This window comes from Mirounga angustirostris, unplaced genomic scaffold, assembly GCF_029215605.1.
Source record: "Mirounga angustirostris isolate CCGP_5_RB_7025 unplaced genomic scaffold, mMirAng1.0.hap1 SCAF_2, whole genome shotgun sequence".
NCBI lineage: Eukaryota > Metazoa > Chordata > Mammalia > Carnivora > Phocidae > Mirounga > Mirounga angustirostris.
In genome coordinates, this window is record NW_026991710.1 from 227,554 (window position 1) to 243,059 (window position 15,506).

General features: G+C 53.4%; 1 protein-coding gene and 1 pseudogene across 4 annotated transcripts in view; one reads left to right on the forward strand and one right to left on the reverse strand.

Annotated features, from left to right (window-relative positions):
- The window catches only part of PCGF3 (polycomb group ring finger 3), a 55,082-nt gene that overhangs the window by 16,861 nt on the left and 22,715 nt on the right, over window positions 1-15,506 (forward strand). For 3 of the 4 annotated variants that reach the window (XM_064584072.1, XM_064584071.1, XM_064584069.1), the window contains exons 2-6: window positions 413-460; window positions 790-942; window positions 5,237-5,354; window positions 6,519-6,615; window positions 10,048-10,103. In XM_064584072.1, coding sequence (XP_064440142.1) covers window positions 5,246-5,354; window positions 6,519-6,615; window positions 10,048-10,103 — 262 coding nt within the window. In that variant the 5' untranslated portion in view covers window positions 413-460; window positions 790-942; window positions 5,237-5,245. Of the gene's footprint in view, window positions 1-412; window positions 461-789; window positions 943-1,935; window positions 2,143-5,236; window positions 5,355-6,518; window positions 6,616-10,047; window positions 10,104-15,506 lie in introns of all 4 variants that reach the window. The other variant, XM_064584070.1, reaches the window with a different exon arrangement.
- Window positions 2,276-2,369, reverse strand: LOC123849147 (U6 spliceosomal RNA; annotated as a pseudogene).

Genomic DNA, 15,506 nt, shown 5'->3' on the forward strand with positions numbered 1-15,506 from the left:
AACTCTGGGATCATGACCTGAGCCGAAGGCAGATGCTTAACGACTGAGCCACCCAGATGCCCCTTATTTTATTTTTGTAAACATTTCATTTATTTATTTCACATAGAGAGACACAATGAGAGCGGGAACACAAGCAGGGGGAGCAGAGGGAGAGGGAGAAGCAGGCTTCCCGCGGAGCAGGGAGCCCGACGCGGGGCTCGATCCCAGGACCCTGGGATCATGACCTGAGCCGAAGGCAGACGCTCAACGACTGAGCCCCCCAGCCGCCCCTTCATTAGTGTCAGTAATTCCTGTTTTCCTCTTGGTTGTTTTAAACAAGTACATGGGCAAAGCCAAGGCTGCTGGCAGGGGACAATGGGCTCCGTGTGGACCGCATGTGTGGGTGATGCCCCTGTGTTGTGTGTCTCCACAGGCCTCACAATGTAGCAGAGCGTTCCGGGCTGCCATCTGCCATGTACAGGTAAATGCAGTTTGAACTTTGATTTTTCTCTTCTTTCAGTGCATGTGAATTGCCTAGATGTACCCTGGATTTTACTGAGTAGACTGTCGCCACAGAAGTCATTTCCTTGCAACTCCTTTAGAACGTAATATCTGACAGCTCTAGGGGAGATTAGGGTACAGCCACTCCCACGTCTCCAGATTTCCTCTTAACTAACAGCTGCGGTTGACCGTGTTGTATTGTTTACTACGTGGGACTCACCTAAGAACTCTAGACAGCTTCATTACGGGACCGTGTGCATCCTCCATGAATGAGCTGACAGGAAATAACGGGGGCTGTTTCTGTGCCAGAAAATGGGCAGAGATCAAGGGACAGCAGGGAGGCGCAGACGTGAAGACCCGCAGGGCAGAGTGAAGCCGCAGGCGAGGACTGACCGCATCAGAGCCGCAGCCTGAGCGCCCAATGCACAGGCAGGAGGACGGGACCGAAGACATCTAGAAGAGGTGAGGCAGTCTCGCCCGGCCCCCAGGCCGGCCCTTCAGCGGCCTGTGTTGTCGCGTGGGGAGGGATGGACAGCTGTGAAAAGCCCACCGTTCCCGCGCACTGCTGACCTCTCCTGACGTCCGTGGGGTCTGCCTCCCAGCCCCTGCGAGAGGCTCTAAGACGCACCGGGCGAGGCATCCGGGGCTCTGCTGGTAGGTGCAGCGTGCGGAGGGTACACTCTCCTCCCCTGGCTCATGCCCACTGCTGTCCAGTGTCCAGGGCTGCACAGGGGCCACCAGGCGTGGGAGGCCCAGGGGCGGGATGTCTGCATGATGGTGACAGTGGACATTTCCCCTCCTGAGTGCAGCTCCTCATAGGCCTGAGTACGGGAGGGTGGCTGGCCTTGGGGCCACTCTCGTCTCCTGACGTGGGGGGTCAGCAGGTAGAGGGTCCCTTTCCAGGCTGTCGGGGCCATCCCCTCAGCCGGGCGCTGTGCTCGGGCGGCCTGCCCCCTCCGTCCTCCCTTGTCTCTTGCGACCTGCCTCCCTTGGGGTTGCCTCCTTTGGGGTTTCCTGTGGGTGAGACTCGTGTGTGCTCTATTAACAGGGGTCTCGAGAGGGGTGCTGTGTCCCTCGTGGCATGATTCCAGGAGGCACAGCGGTCTGTCAGCCGCCTGGTGCCCACCTGGGTGTCCCCTCACTCAGCAAGTGACGTCTACACAGTGTTTCTACCGGGACGCCCCACTCTCACTCTGTGCCCAAGAAGTGTTTGGTCGGGGGGTCTTGGAGACTTTTTGAGTCTTCTCTCAGCAAGGCCTCCATTGGTGGTTCCTGAGGAAACTGTCCCCTCGGTCCGTGGTGGCTGGTGACTCCTGCTTCCATGGGATCAGCTCACCTTCACGTCCCTTCCTTACTTGTCTGTCTCAGTGTGGACGCGTGAACTTCTGTGTTATTCTGTTGATTGTAGTCTGATTCATTCTGTTCTCCTGATGATAGTCACCCCGTATCTTGAAGCTCCAGTTGTCGCCAGTGTGGCCAGTGGAGCCCTTGGAGCTGGGGCCAGATGCTCTGCCCCAGTTCTGTTGCATTCCCAGCCCCGCCTTACGGCAGCCGTGTTCCTGCACCCATGAGCCTCGTGGCGGACAGTGGTGTGTCCACACTGGGACCTAGGCCGCCAAGGAGCCATTACTCCCAGGCCCCCCCAACGGACAGAGCTGGGAGGTAGGTGTGGGAGTCCACACTCACATGCACACACACGTCTTCATCTATTTACCCACCTGCTCACTAAGCATGAGCTCACACTGACCCTGTCCCTCAAAGGGGCCAAAGGCCCCATCTGTGCCAGCGTGACCTGGGACTTTGTTTTGGCTTCACAAATTTGTGTGTCATCCTTGAGCTAATCTTCTCTGTATCATTCTAATTTTAGTATATGTGTGGCCAAAGCGAGCCCTGTTTTGTCTGTAGTTTGGCAGCTCAGTTACTTGGTGGTTGGGAAGATATTTTGTTGCTGAGCACATTACTGTGTGGTAGGAATATTTGCATGTCCTCATGTCCTGAGTGGCTGGCATATAAACGGCTGCTCAACAGAAGGTGGAGGACGTGAGAACAGTACTCAGTAGGGGCCAGCGTGGGCCTCACGTGAGGTTTCCATGTCGGCAGGCCCGTTTCCTGCTCTGCTTTGCTTGGGATGACTCCAGGAGTCAGGAGAGTCAGGAGATCCGCGCAGCTGATCTGTCCTTTTATGTCCTGCTGCACTCGGTGCTGCTGGGCTCCCCGAAGGCCAGCCACCTGGCTGGGCCTCAGTGCACACACGTGTGCCAAGAACAGGATGCAAACCCAGGTCGGCTCAGAGCGGGCCCGTCTTCACCAGATGAGGCTGGTTGGCCCACAGGAACCCTCTGAGAATGGTCCACCAAGCCCCATTTCATCTTTACTGGATTCCTAGTAACGTCAGCGAACCCCGACCCACAGACACACCTGGCTGCAAGGGAGGTGGGAAGGGCCCTGTCCAGTGGGGACCACGTGTCTGCTCTAGCCTGACGCTGAAGGGAGGAGAGATGTGAGTGAACAGCAGAAGGGTCTGCTTTTGTCTCGCGTTCCACGCAAATCCTGGAGCGGGACTGCAGTGTAGACACACGCCATTCCGTGAGCGACGCCAGCCAGATGCCTTCACTCACTCTGATAGTTTGTGGATTCTGACAGTTCACCTCCAGACTGCTGCTCCCTCCAGGCCCTCTGCCCCCTCACCAGCCACAGAGCCCCGGCCAGGCGCCCCCCAGGCTGCACTGCGCCCTGGCAGGGATGGCCAGCACTGCCCTCGGACCTCACGCGGAGGCACGTGGGCCGCAAGTCCCCCGGGTGGTTTGCTTTCTTTCCCCTTTCTCTGAAACAGCATTAAGCAGCGACTGCCCTTGCCCAGTGGCCTGGGAACCAGCCGCCCTCAGTGACGCCCTCAACTCTGACAGGCCTGTTTCTGGTCTTTGTGCAGACTTCTGTTAGGAATGCTCACTTTGGGGACATTCAGTCTGTGGGCATTCACTGGAGCAGCATTTCGGGTTGGTTTCCTACTACTGCTGGAACAGATGTGTCACCTGACAGTGCCGAAGTCAGAAGTCAAGGTGCCCCCAGGGCTGGCTCCTTCTGGCTTCTTTGTCTTTTCCAGCTTCTGGGGCACCTGCACCCTTGGCCCGTGGCCCACCCTCAAGCCCGCAGCGTCATGTCTCCCGGTCTCTCTGACTCTGACCCTCCCAACTCCCCTCTTAAGGGCCCTGGGATGACATGGGGCCCACAGGGTCATCTGGGACCGTCTCCCGTGTGAGGCGACGTACAGGTTTTGGGGTAGGATGTGGACGTCCCCAAGAGCTGCTGTAACTCCTGGCACAGCTCAGGAGATGCAGTAACAAAGCCAACCTTCATAGAGCCTGTGGTCTAGGGAGAGACTGGTACAGTGGGGCTGAGCAGGCAGGGGCGCACCCCCCGCCCCCGAGACAGAAACAACATGTCAGCACTTCAGCTCACCAGTGTCTGGACTTTGATGATGCTGGGGCGTGTGCGATGCTGATGTCCTGTGGGACAGTGAGGGGGATCGGCAGGTGGCCTTGGGAACCCCCAGTTGTGGGACTGGGCTGTGCTGGGCCAAGAGGCTGCTGAGGCCCAGGAAGGGTGAGGTCCTGGGGGGCCGGTTGGATTTCCCCTGGACAGGACAGAGAGAAGGGGAGGAGTGTCTGGCGCCCCTGCTGGCTAAATGAAATTGCTTTCTTAGCCAGTCCTCGGTGGCAGTTTTCTATGATTTGCCATTTTAAACAATTGCAGCAAACATCTTTTGAACTTGTCCCGTTATTAAGATAAATCTCTAGAAATGGAACAGCTCCTATTCTGTTCGGGTACATCTGGCTGGCAGCCCTTCTGACTGTCCGCTTCCCTGGGACTTGTCAGGACCGAACGTCGACTGGAATGTCTGAGGAATGACATGTGGTGTGACCTGCGTGTGTGGATGTATCTGTGGGTTGAGCACCTTTGCATGTGCTTATCAGCTGTTCCCATGTGTCCACAATGAGGCCTCACTGGGGGACCTTGCTTCTCATTCAGGTTGGGCCAGTGTTGCCCCCACTAGCGTCCCTCAGGGTCATTTGTCCCCTAGCTTTACAGAGGAGCCAGAAGCTCTGGCAGTGACCCCACAGCCTCCTGCTCCCGCAGCCTCTCTTCCTGCAGCTGCGCGGATCTCCTGACTCACCCACCCACCTCACCAGCTGGCTTCAGCTCAGTCCTGAGCAGGAGAGGTTCGGGGGGGCCTGGAGGGGGCAGTGTCATCGGTGGTTAAGGAGAAGCGGTGGTGCATTTGCGGGGTGCCGCCCGTCGGGTGTCTGGCAGGACAGTCACGGTCCTCTGTGAGAAGACCTACAGCACTCCATTCTACAGATGGAAGTCGGGCCCCAGAGTCTTTGCAGCTTGGACCTGGCCCTGGTGGGTAGCTGAGCCCTTCTAGGGGGATGTGCTGTAGCTTGATTTATGTTGAGCCTGGACCTTTGATGGAACACCTGGGAGTATTTCAGGGGTGCCTGGGTGTGCAGTCGGTTGGGCGTCCGACTCCTGGTTTCGGCTCAGGTCGTGATCTCGGGGTCGTGAGATGGGGCCCTGCATCGGGCTCCTTGCTCAGCAGGGAGTCTGCCGAAGATTTTCGCTCTCCCTCTGCCCCTCCCCCTGTTCATGCTATCTCTCTCCCTCTCTCTCTAAAAATAAATAAATCTAAAAAAAAAAAAAAAAAAACACATGGGAGTATTTCAGATATTACTTAATAAGTGTTTTTTTCTTGCAGAAGCCAAAGATGTTGACCAGAAAGATTAAACTCTGGGACATAAACGCCCACATCACCTGCCGCCTATGCAGCGGATATCTCATCGACGCGACCACGGTGACCGAGTGTCTGCACACGTGTATGTGGGGAATATTCTAGAACATGGTGTTTGACAGACGTGGGAGAAATGTGACTGAGTGTCTGCATATGTGCATGGCGGAATGTCCTAGAACGAACGAGGCCTATGACAGCTTCGAGCCTTGTGGTTTCTTGATCCTTGGGCTTTCTCTTTTCTTTTATTTCTTTCTTCTTTTTTTCTCACCAAAAGCTTTTAGCTCAAGCACAAAGCAAGACACAGAAGCAGGACTAAAGAAGATCTTAAATCAGAGAAATTATTTCAAATTAAAAATATTATGGGTAATTTGAGTAGCGATATCATTTAAGAAAGCTAAATACAGGAAAATTTAGTTATTTCTGTGTAACCGCAAAACCAGTATAACTGCGTTATGACAAAATACTCATTTCTAGTGGACAGAAATGCTTATTTTTAAAATTTCCAAATGAATTCCTTAAACTTTTTAAACAGGGAAATGTGGTTTGGCTCCTCAAGGCTAATGAGCCTGTGTTTTGATGTTTAGAAGACCCAGCTTGTGCTGAACTGGGGGTGATTTAAGCCCCGTCTTGAGTGAACAGTTAGCAGGTGCTATTCACCTGAAGCTAGCCGCTGGGACGGTGGCTGAGGATGCCAGGCAGGAGCCCTCTGTGGGGACAGGGTCTTTGCAATAAAACCAATGCCTGGAATGCAGATGACTTTTGATCCTGTATTTTCTGCCTTAGAAAATAAAACATTTGCCAATTTTGATGGAACTTTTATTTTAAAGGTAATCATAGCTTTAAATTGTTATTCTCATTGAATTTTCTCGAATTCTGTTATACACAGAAAATCTTGTGATTTTTTTAGACAAAGATGAAAATTGTAACTGTTAGCCCCTGTGGTGAGAATATTCGGACGAGACCCTAAAGTGCATTCTAGTGATGTCTCAGCTCTTGACCTCTGGGCACCTCGTCCTCACTTAGGTGCCTCGTCCCTCTTATCCCTACACCCCAGACCTGCTGAGTGAGGCGCCTGATTGAGCACTTGAGACTTCTCCGTTGTTGGTGAGACCTGAGAGGCAGGTGTCCCATCGAAGCAGCCACGTGCGAGGTGGTCTGCACTGTGGCTGGAGTGCGTGCCGAGCCCGAGGACGTGTCGGGATCTGCATTCTGGTTTCACTTTCTGACATGCATGTGCTTTTGCAAACAGTCTGTCGGAGTTGCCTGGTCAAGTATTTGGAAGAGAATAACACCTGCCCCACGTGTAGGATTGTGATCCACCAGAGTCACCCGCTACAGTACATTGGGTAAGTGCCTCCAGGCTCCCCGGTCACAGCTTCCGGCATCGTTCCATGTCAGGGAGCCGCCCTGCTCTGCGCACCTGGCCTCCCTGCCGGCCAAGTCAGACCAGTGAGCACTGGGGCCGTTCCCACAAGTTTTCAGGAGTATTTGCTCAAATTGAATAATTTGAGGAACCTCAGGACCAATGTGGATTTCACTGGTTTTACACTAAACGGGCCGACATTTACTCTGAAGCGGGTGGCAGCCCTGGGTCCACCTTTCTGTTGTGGAACGAGTGGTCCTAGGCCCCTTGCGTGTGGCCTGCATCTTGTTCCTTGCAGCTGGTGGCCCTGCTGGCGTCAGGGGGTCGGCTTGTGGCTTTTATGCAGAGTTTTAAATGGCTTCCAGACTTGGGGGGCTGTTCTAAAGGAAGCGAAGCACTCCCCACACCACGTGGGAGCAGCAGAGGTAGGTCTGAAAATCTGTTCTGAACCACTCCTAAGGGTGTGAAGTATCTAGTGGGCACAGAAGAGTTTAAAAACATGTCGCGCAGCGAGAAACCACTCCCAGATCAGGAGGTGGATACCGCCAGGCCCAGAAGCCCCTGCCCAACAGCCCACCGTCCCCAGACAACAGAGCTTAGTCCCCTTTGTCCAGCTCACTACAAGTGGGACCAACAGTGTGTTTGTGTGCCTTGCCCTTGACCCGGCCTGTTAGTGTGGGGTTCTGTGGCCGGGGGACATTGGGGTGTCCGTGGCGGGCACTCAGTGCTGCTCTGGGCCTTGCCGTGCTCTCCTGGGCTGTTGTGCAGTGCACGACCTTACCAGTGTGTCCTGTGGGTGCCCGTGGACTGCATTCTTGCCACGTGGTGGCTCTGTAGGGTATCTTGTGCTCTTGCCCTGGTTATCAGTGAGCCCCGGCCTCTTCCCAAATGTTACGTGGCCATTTGGACTTCTGGGAGGTGTCTGTTCACATCTCATGTCATTTTCTATTGGGTTCTTTGTTTTGTTCTGATTTTAAGAAACGCTTTATATATATTCTGGGCTCTAATTGTTGGCAGTGTGTATTCACGTGTTTCCTGTCTTGGGGGTGTAGTTTTGTAGAGCAGGGGGGCTTTCCTGATGTGAACTATAAAAGGCAGGAGGTAGTGGGGCTTCATGCCGGTGGGAAGCTGTGGAGACTCTGGCCTCCCTCTCAGAGTGCCACGGCCCCTCTCCTGCGCTCTGCATTAGGCAGGGCTTTCTGGAGAGCTGAAACTCTTTAGCAGTCCGGGACCCTGGTGTTCTAAACATAGCCTAACCTGCTAACACACAGAGGGGGCCAGTAGAGCGGAGCTAGCCAGGTGCATTGGCCAGGCCCTGCCTCTTCTCTGTGCAGTGACCATGTGGTGACCAGGGAGGGAGGCCAGGGAGGTCAAGGTGCAGAGCTAGGGGAAGGTGCTCGGCCCTGAGGCCTGCTGGGGGCTCTGGGCTCCAGGGTGGCTCTTTCCTGCTAATCCTGCCCCTTACTCCTTGCCCTCTGTGCTCTGCCTAGAACTACAGTGTTTTACCCGTCTTGCTGCCGGCTCTGCAGTTGGCTCGGAGCCTTGTTCCTGACACAGCTTCGCCCTCCACACTTGGCCCAGCCTTCTGCTCTGATTCTGCTACACCCTGATCGCGCGGTTGCCCCAAAGGAAGGGCCTTCAGCTCTGGGCTGGGGCAGAGTGGGGAGAGGGCACTTAGGATGGGGCAGCAGGGCCTGGTGGCCCCATGCAGGGCCCCAGGCAGTGGCTCGGGCCTTAGGAGGTAGGACGATGCCGTGAGGTGCTGGCTGCAGGCGGGTGCTGAGCCTGAGCTCCTAAGGTCCGGTGGATCTGTGAGGCAGCTCTGTCCTTCCAGGCTTCATCTTCAAGACAAGGACTTTAGCCATGTGGGCCAGGTCAAGAGAAGAGCTAAGAGAGGGTGTGTAGCCTACAGCATGCAGTGTAAGCATGAATACTGCAAAGAAGTGGCCTCTGTACCAAGGGGCTGCCACACCAAGAGCCTGGATGTGCCGACACCAGGAAAAATGCCCTGTGCTGTTCTGTCCTGCCTCCTGGAACCCTCCCCAGGGAGGGTCCCCTGAGCCCTCCACTCTGCCCTGTGGATCCTTGGCCAGGCAGGCAGGGCTTAGCATGTTCATGCAGAGGACCCAGGGTCGAGCTCTGCAGCAGGATTCGGTCCAGCCTGCTTTCCTTGTGGACCAGGTGAGCTTTCCACGAAGCCAGTGGGGGTAGTGTCGGAGATGGGAGTCGCACGTGCTGCAGGCCACCTGGGATTCGTGATGCTTATCCATGTGCGTGTGTCCGTCACCCATACACACACGTAATGTGAGCGTGGGGACGTGAGATGTATTTCTTGGTGTGGATCGTGGTCAGAAGGGTTGAGGAACCCTGCTTCTGGCAGCCACACCACAGGCTGAGTCGTCAGCCCAGTGTCTGGTAGAACTTCAGAGTTCTTGGAAATGGTGAGCGGTGGTCTCTGCAGGACCTGGTCCCCCACCGTTTGTGGCAGAACGGTGAGCCTGGTGCGTGGCTGCTGTGTGCCCAGTCCTGGTCTAGCTCTCTCGGCTAAATGTCGGTGGGTTTTGTGGAGCATAATTGTTTGTCAGTTAGTTACAAGTTACCTATCTGGGTTTCTTAAGGTTTTCATTTTAATGGATGATGTTTGAAAATTAACACTGATTTGAAAACAGTTACTTAAATGTATTAATAATTTATGTTTAAGGGCGCCTGGGTGGCTCAGTTGGTTGAGCGACTGCCTTCGGCTCAGGTCATGATCCTGGAGTCCCTGGATCGAGTCCCACATCGGGCTCCCTGCTCGGCGGGGAGTCTGCTTCTCCCTCTGACCCTCCCCCCTCTCATGTGCTTGGTCTCTCTCATTCTCTCTCTCTCAAATAAATAAATAAGATCTTTAAAAAAAAATTATGTTTAAAAATAGCAAACTGGAATAAGAATTATATTTCAAATACTGTGCTTATGTAACATTCCCAGAAAACCTTCGTAGGTGGATCATAAAGACCACCAGAGGGCCTGATCTTAGGGCCTGTCCTCTACCTTTTTCAGAACGTTAAAGAAAAGCTTCCTGTCCGGTGGAGACCCGGGGAAGCACCCGTGGAAGAGGGGGGAGGCGGTGTGCGGTTGGACAGGCCACTGCAGGCCACGGCTCTGGTTGGCACTGCGTTCAGCAGGCAGAGGGCACTCATCACCTAGAGGACCTTTGTGCCAGCACTACTTGAAATGTTCTTAAGCTTCCAGAACCTGAATTAAATGGTGCATCAATTCAGGTCATATATAACGTTTGCTAGCACATTTTTTTAAGTGCAAACTAGAAGCAGAATTCAACCAAGATTTCAAATTTGTGATTGTGGAGTTTGCTCTTGTTATTGGAAAATGTGCCCGGGTTTTTGGCTAACCTTATCTGTTGTATTCTCTTTGCCAGTCATGACAGAACCATGCAGGACATTGTTTACAAACTGGTTCCAGGCCTTCAGGAAGGTGAGTGTCAGAATGTCTCTCTTGGACCGCAGAGTCTGCAGCACGGCGTCTGGGGGACTTTCCTCGTGGGGTCCTGGCCCTGGAGGGAGGCCCCCTCTGTGGCAACAGCACCACCTGTCTTGTCACTGTGCTGAACTCACGAGTACCGTGGGGCCGGCTTCGTCCACTGTCTCTGCCTTGCCGCTCCTGCGTTCGGGAGGAACGTGCTGAGCATGCAGCCTCGTGGGGGCGGCGTCCCTCATCATACCTCCGCAGACGCGCAACCAGTAGCCAGGGTGTCGATAAAGGTTAACTGCATTTAAAGTCAAATGTCATTGAGAATTAAAAAGAAATACTATGTAGTATAAATATCCTGAAAGTGGAAATGGCCGTTCTTTTTAAAACTTTTCTCCAGTTCTGAACACAGAGACTGTTGCTGTCCCTCTTTGTGGGGGTGGTGATAGGGGCGGTGGGGAGGGACATTGGTCTCAGGGTCTGGGGGTGGGATGACATGGCAGTGCCTGCTGACAAAACTTAGGTGCACTTTCTTTCAAAGATAAAATATGTTAGGAATTTCTTTGGGCTGTGTTTTCTCATTGTAATGTTTCAGAAGACGGTTATAATTTAAAATACAGCTTACTATGTTAGATCAGAAGATATTCATTTGGCTTTTCACATAACTTAATAATGTTGTTCATCTTTTCTTCACCATTCACAAGTTCATTTATATAAGAAGAATTTAAGTTTCCTGAGTAAAATGTAGATGGAGACAACCATCTTTTTTTTTTTTTAAAGATTTTATTTATTTATTTGAGAGAGAGAGAATGAGAGAGAGAGAGCACATGAGAGGGGGGAGGGTCAGAGGCAGAAGCAGGCTCCCTACCGAGCAGGGAGCCCGATGCGGGACTCGATCCCGGGACTCCAGGATCATGACCTGAGCCGAAGGCAGTCGCCCAACCAACTGAGCCACCCAGGCGCCCGGCAACCATCTTTTGATAGCCAAAAGTTTTTTAGTCCTAAGGCAAAGAATACATCCAAATAAAATGCCAGTACCTTTAAAAATTATTATAGAGTATTTTAAACACAAAAGCAGGCAGAACCACGTACAGAATCCCATGTGTTTATTACCCAGAGGCCACAGTTTTCCAGCTCACAGTGAATCCTGTTTCATCCACTGCCCCCGCCCATCTTCCTGTCCCAGAAGATAAGGTTCTTCTTAACACACGTAACCACAGCACCTTTATAGATCTAAGAAAATAACAGTAATCCCTTGGTATCAAATACCCGGTCAGTGCCAACATTTCTAACTGCCTCGAGAACACCACGTTTTTCGAGTTTGTTTCAGTTTATTTCATTCCGGATCCAGGTTGGGTCAGCCCCAGGGCTGACTGTTTGGCCCCCTCCTGGCCTCTCCTGTCTCCAAGTCTGGACTTGCTCAGGGCACCCCGGTCCTGTGAACTGGTGGCGTCTGCAGGCCTGAGTGGATTCTGGCTCTTGTTCCTGGGAAGCCCACCTCTGGTGGTTATTGCATCTGAACAGGTGCAGTCAGCCTGTCCGTCGGTCGCCCCCGCCGCCCTGCACTAGCACAGCGTCCGTCTGTGATTCATTAGAAGCAGTAAAATCTGGCTCTCCCAGGGCCTGGCCCGGCCCGTGTCCTGGGTAGAGCGCATCCGCAGAGCCGTGCACCGCTGCTGGGTTCCTGAGGCCCACGGAGCAGAACTCCTCCTGTGCACGGCGTGCCGAGTTGGCTTTCTGGCCCCTCCAGCCACGTCAGGTGGATGGACATGCGTGCGTGTGTTCACAGCGCGCAGGGGTCCTTGTCCTTTCTGAAGCCCAAGTGTTCCCATTGGTGGTCCCCGACACCACCCTGGGAGTCTGGAATGGCCCTGCTTTCCGGGCAGGTGGGTTCTGGGCTCCTCTTGTTGACTTCCTGCCCCCTCCCCACGGAGTCCGGGTGCCATCCGTGGGTGGGATGCCCTGTGACATGGTTATAATGGAAGGACATGGTGCGAGGACGATGATCCTGCTGACCAGGCAGGTTGCTCTGCGGGGGGTGTGCCCCATTTCCCCTTCGGGCCAGGGTCTCTTCTCACAGACCAGACGTTCAGCTTCTCCTTTTCTCAGACTCTTGGCCACGTGTGGCTCATCACAGGAACATCACAGCTCGGAAACCCTTCACAGCACAACAGCTTTGGCACAGGCTGTCTGCAGTTCATCGTTGTGCTGGTTGCGCCCACGGTTGCAAACCTGATTTCTCAGGTGGAGGCCCCATTCTGGCAAGCCGGCTTCACCTGGTGGGGGCAGCACCTGCTGCCGTCTGCTCCCGCCGCTGTCCGCATGCCAGCCGCTTCTCTCTTCCCTGTAGACGAGGCCTTCCTGGTGGAGGCTCCGTTTTTCAGTTGTCTGTTGTTTCCTTTTTAAATAATTTTTTAAAAACCTGCCTTTGTAGAGGCCACATTTTATAAAATTTATCGAATGGCCCGCAGCTTGGTTCTCCCGCCAGCGTGGCGCAGAGGAGCTCCCCAGCACGTCGGGCTCTGCCCGTCTTGACGGGGTGCGTGGGTCGTCTGCTCCTGGGCTCCTTCCTGACCGAAACTTAGGACGTTCCCATCTTTGGCTTTAGCCGAAGGGGAGGAGATGCGCTGAACACGCTTTTGCAAATTTTTGTGGGTGTGGGTGGATATATTTGGCTTTATTCTGGAAGTAGAATCTCTAGGCCAAGGGGTCTGCATTTTTATTTCTTTCTCTTGCCTCCGCACTGGCTGGAGTGGGAGTTGGCAAACTGCAGGCCAGATCTGGCTTGCTGCCTGTCTGTAGGGCTCATGAGCCAAGAATGTTTTTTAATACTTTTAAATGGTTAGGAAAGAGTCAAAGAATAACATTTGTGATGTGAAAGTTACAGTAATTGAAATTCCGTCATCCGTAAGTAGTGTTGCTGGAATACAGCGTGCTTACTCTTTCCCGTCTCGTTTGTCTTCACGTCACAACACCGAGCAGGAAAGGCGGCAGCCTGGATGGGGCGCTCTCGCCGCCGCACCACGCAGATCTCAGAAACGCAGTTGCAGCCCAGCAGCTGTTCGAGAGCTGTGTGTGCCCTGGTGAGACTCTGTTGTCAGTGCATACGCATCATGTCAAAACAAGTAAGAAGGAAAGTATGGGCTCCAGATGTTGCCCTTCGAAGCCGCAGTGAAGTGTAGATGGTTTTTTTTCGGAGCTGTCCTCGTGAGTGCGCTCATCACCGGACTGAACGCACAGGACCCCCGATGCACAGGAAAGCAACCTTTGGGAAGAACTGAAAGTCTAAAATGGAATATCTCATCACAGCAGGATTTCTTCACAGAAATAAAAGATGAAGATGAGGCTGCAGTCAAAGTGAGTTTCTGATTGGCTCATGTGTTAGCAAACAAGGAAAGCTGTCTACTGATGGTAAGTTAATTAAATCTTGCTTGACCGCAGCAGCGGAGGTAATGCACCCAGAGAAGGAGCTTCTCTCAGGGAGGGAGCTTCTGCAATCAACATCAGGAGTCACTGAGAAAGCGAGGCAGGCGGTTTTGAGTGGTTTTCCTTGGCTTTGGTGTCTCCAGTCTGCTCAGCTGTTCGTTTGGTGAGCTTGGAGTGACTAAAGAAGAAATCTCTCCGAGCAGCGCGGAAAAACTGCAGGCGGGAATATCTTCAAGGGGTTGAGAAACTTCTAATTCAGTACAACTGAAGTGGAATCTGCCAAGACGTGTTACAACCAGTGGTGGTAGGAATGCGTGTGGATCAGGAGGATGCTCAGTTGAACGAACGAACCATGCCTGTGAAAATGGAAGATGTCTGGAGGACGTCATGTTCATCAGCAGGCACGCTGTCGAGGTGAATCTTTCCTGTGTCACTGAGCCAGTGGGGTCCGCAGTAGGCTCCGTCCGCTCTTTCATATGTTGCCGGCCCGGGCGTCGGAGTTCCTGTCCGAGGTGGGGCTGAGCGTCCTGACTTCCCCTCCCGCACAGCCCTTAACGGCTCAGTAGTGATGAAGTGTGTGTGTGTGCAGTTTGGAGCTAAGGGCAGAGGAAATTTTCAGAATGGAAAGAGGCACCTTGAACACTGAATGACTTCAGAAGTTACCTTTTGCCAAAGACTTGATAGTGTTTGGTAATGAAGTCAGCACGACTTCGATGCAGACTCCACAACGGAGACTCCTGCTGGGGTCACGCGGCCCTGCAGATGTCATGCCCTCAGAAGTGAAAGGAGGAGGGAGATCGCCAAGCCCATGCAGATTGCAGCAGGCTTGTTTTCTGGGCTCCAGCTGCAGGCCCAGGACCTCGAGTGCAGTCCACCTTTCAGAGTCCACTAACCATGCTGCTGTGGGGCTTCAGTCCACCCTTCTTCAGTGGGGAACCACTAGCCCACAGTGTGATGGCGTCACAGGGGCCAGCAGCAGGAGGAGAGGCTCACAGAGTTCCTTGAGCACCTCCTCGCTGACGCATGAGCCACATAAAGTCCTGTGCTTGTGGCCTGATGTCAGCGTTTCTGTGTAGAAAGACATGTTCAGAAATGAAAATGTGTAGAGTCTCGGTAGAGATGAACATGTGTGACCAGTTTTGATGGTAAGGAGCACTAACTTTTCACCCCAGTTAAGTATCGTTCCCCCCAAAAGAGTCCATTTTTCTTGTTAGTGGCCTATAGTGCAAAAAGTTGTACTCAATTATAATTACCGTATTTTGAAATTTCATAACTTCTGGTTTCCGGTTCCTCATGTAAGGAGCTTGGAAGTTGCCACTCTGTCCTAACAAAAAGCTGAACAGACTGAGAAATCAGCCATTTTTCTTAGATTGTAAGAGGGGTGGACATAGGGCAAACCGCTGCCCCAAGATTGGAGAGACTGGTATGGGGGCCCCAGCTCCCAGGGCAGAGACTCCGGAGCGGAAACCTCCCTGGGAACTGGCACAGGGCCGAAAACCTCTACTGTGCTTGAGGAATTGCTGGAGGCTCCATTGGACAATTCAGAGAGAAAAACCTGCAGGGAGATCCAGTATCGTGAGCTTCATGCCCAGGAGCTCGGCCACGGTCTCTCAGTGCTTCCCGCTGGGGAAGCAACTTCAGGAGCCATTCTGAAATACCTCCAACGAGGCCTGCCCCCCGGGGAAACTAGCTGAGCAAGGGGAGCCGGTCAGCTCCAGCCACCCCTTCCCACCGAGCACTGATGAAGTTCAGTGTGGAGGCCTCAGCTCCCTGAGCCTGAGACCTATTCAGAGGAGCACAGAGCCCGTCCCCTTCCCCACCCCTCACCACATCACTAAAGGCCTGGTTACGGTAATTCCTTGTCCCTGGCACATCACAGCTGGCTCACGAGAAAAAAAACTACAAGGCTCGCTAAGAGACAGAACAAGCATCAGAACAGACATGGCAGGGATGTTGGAATCGTCGGACTGGAATTTAAAACAG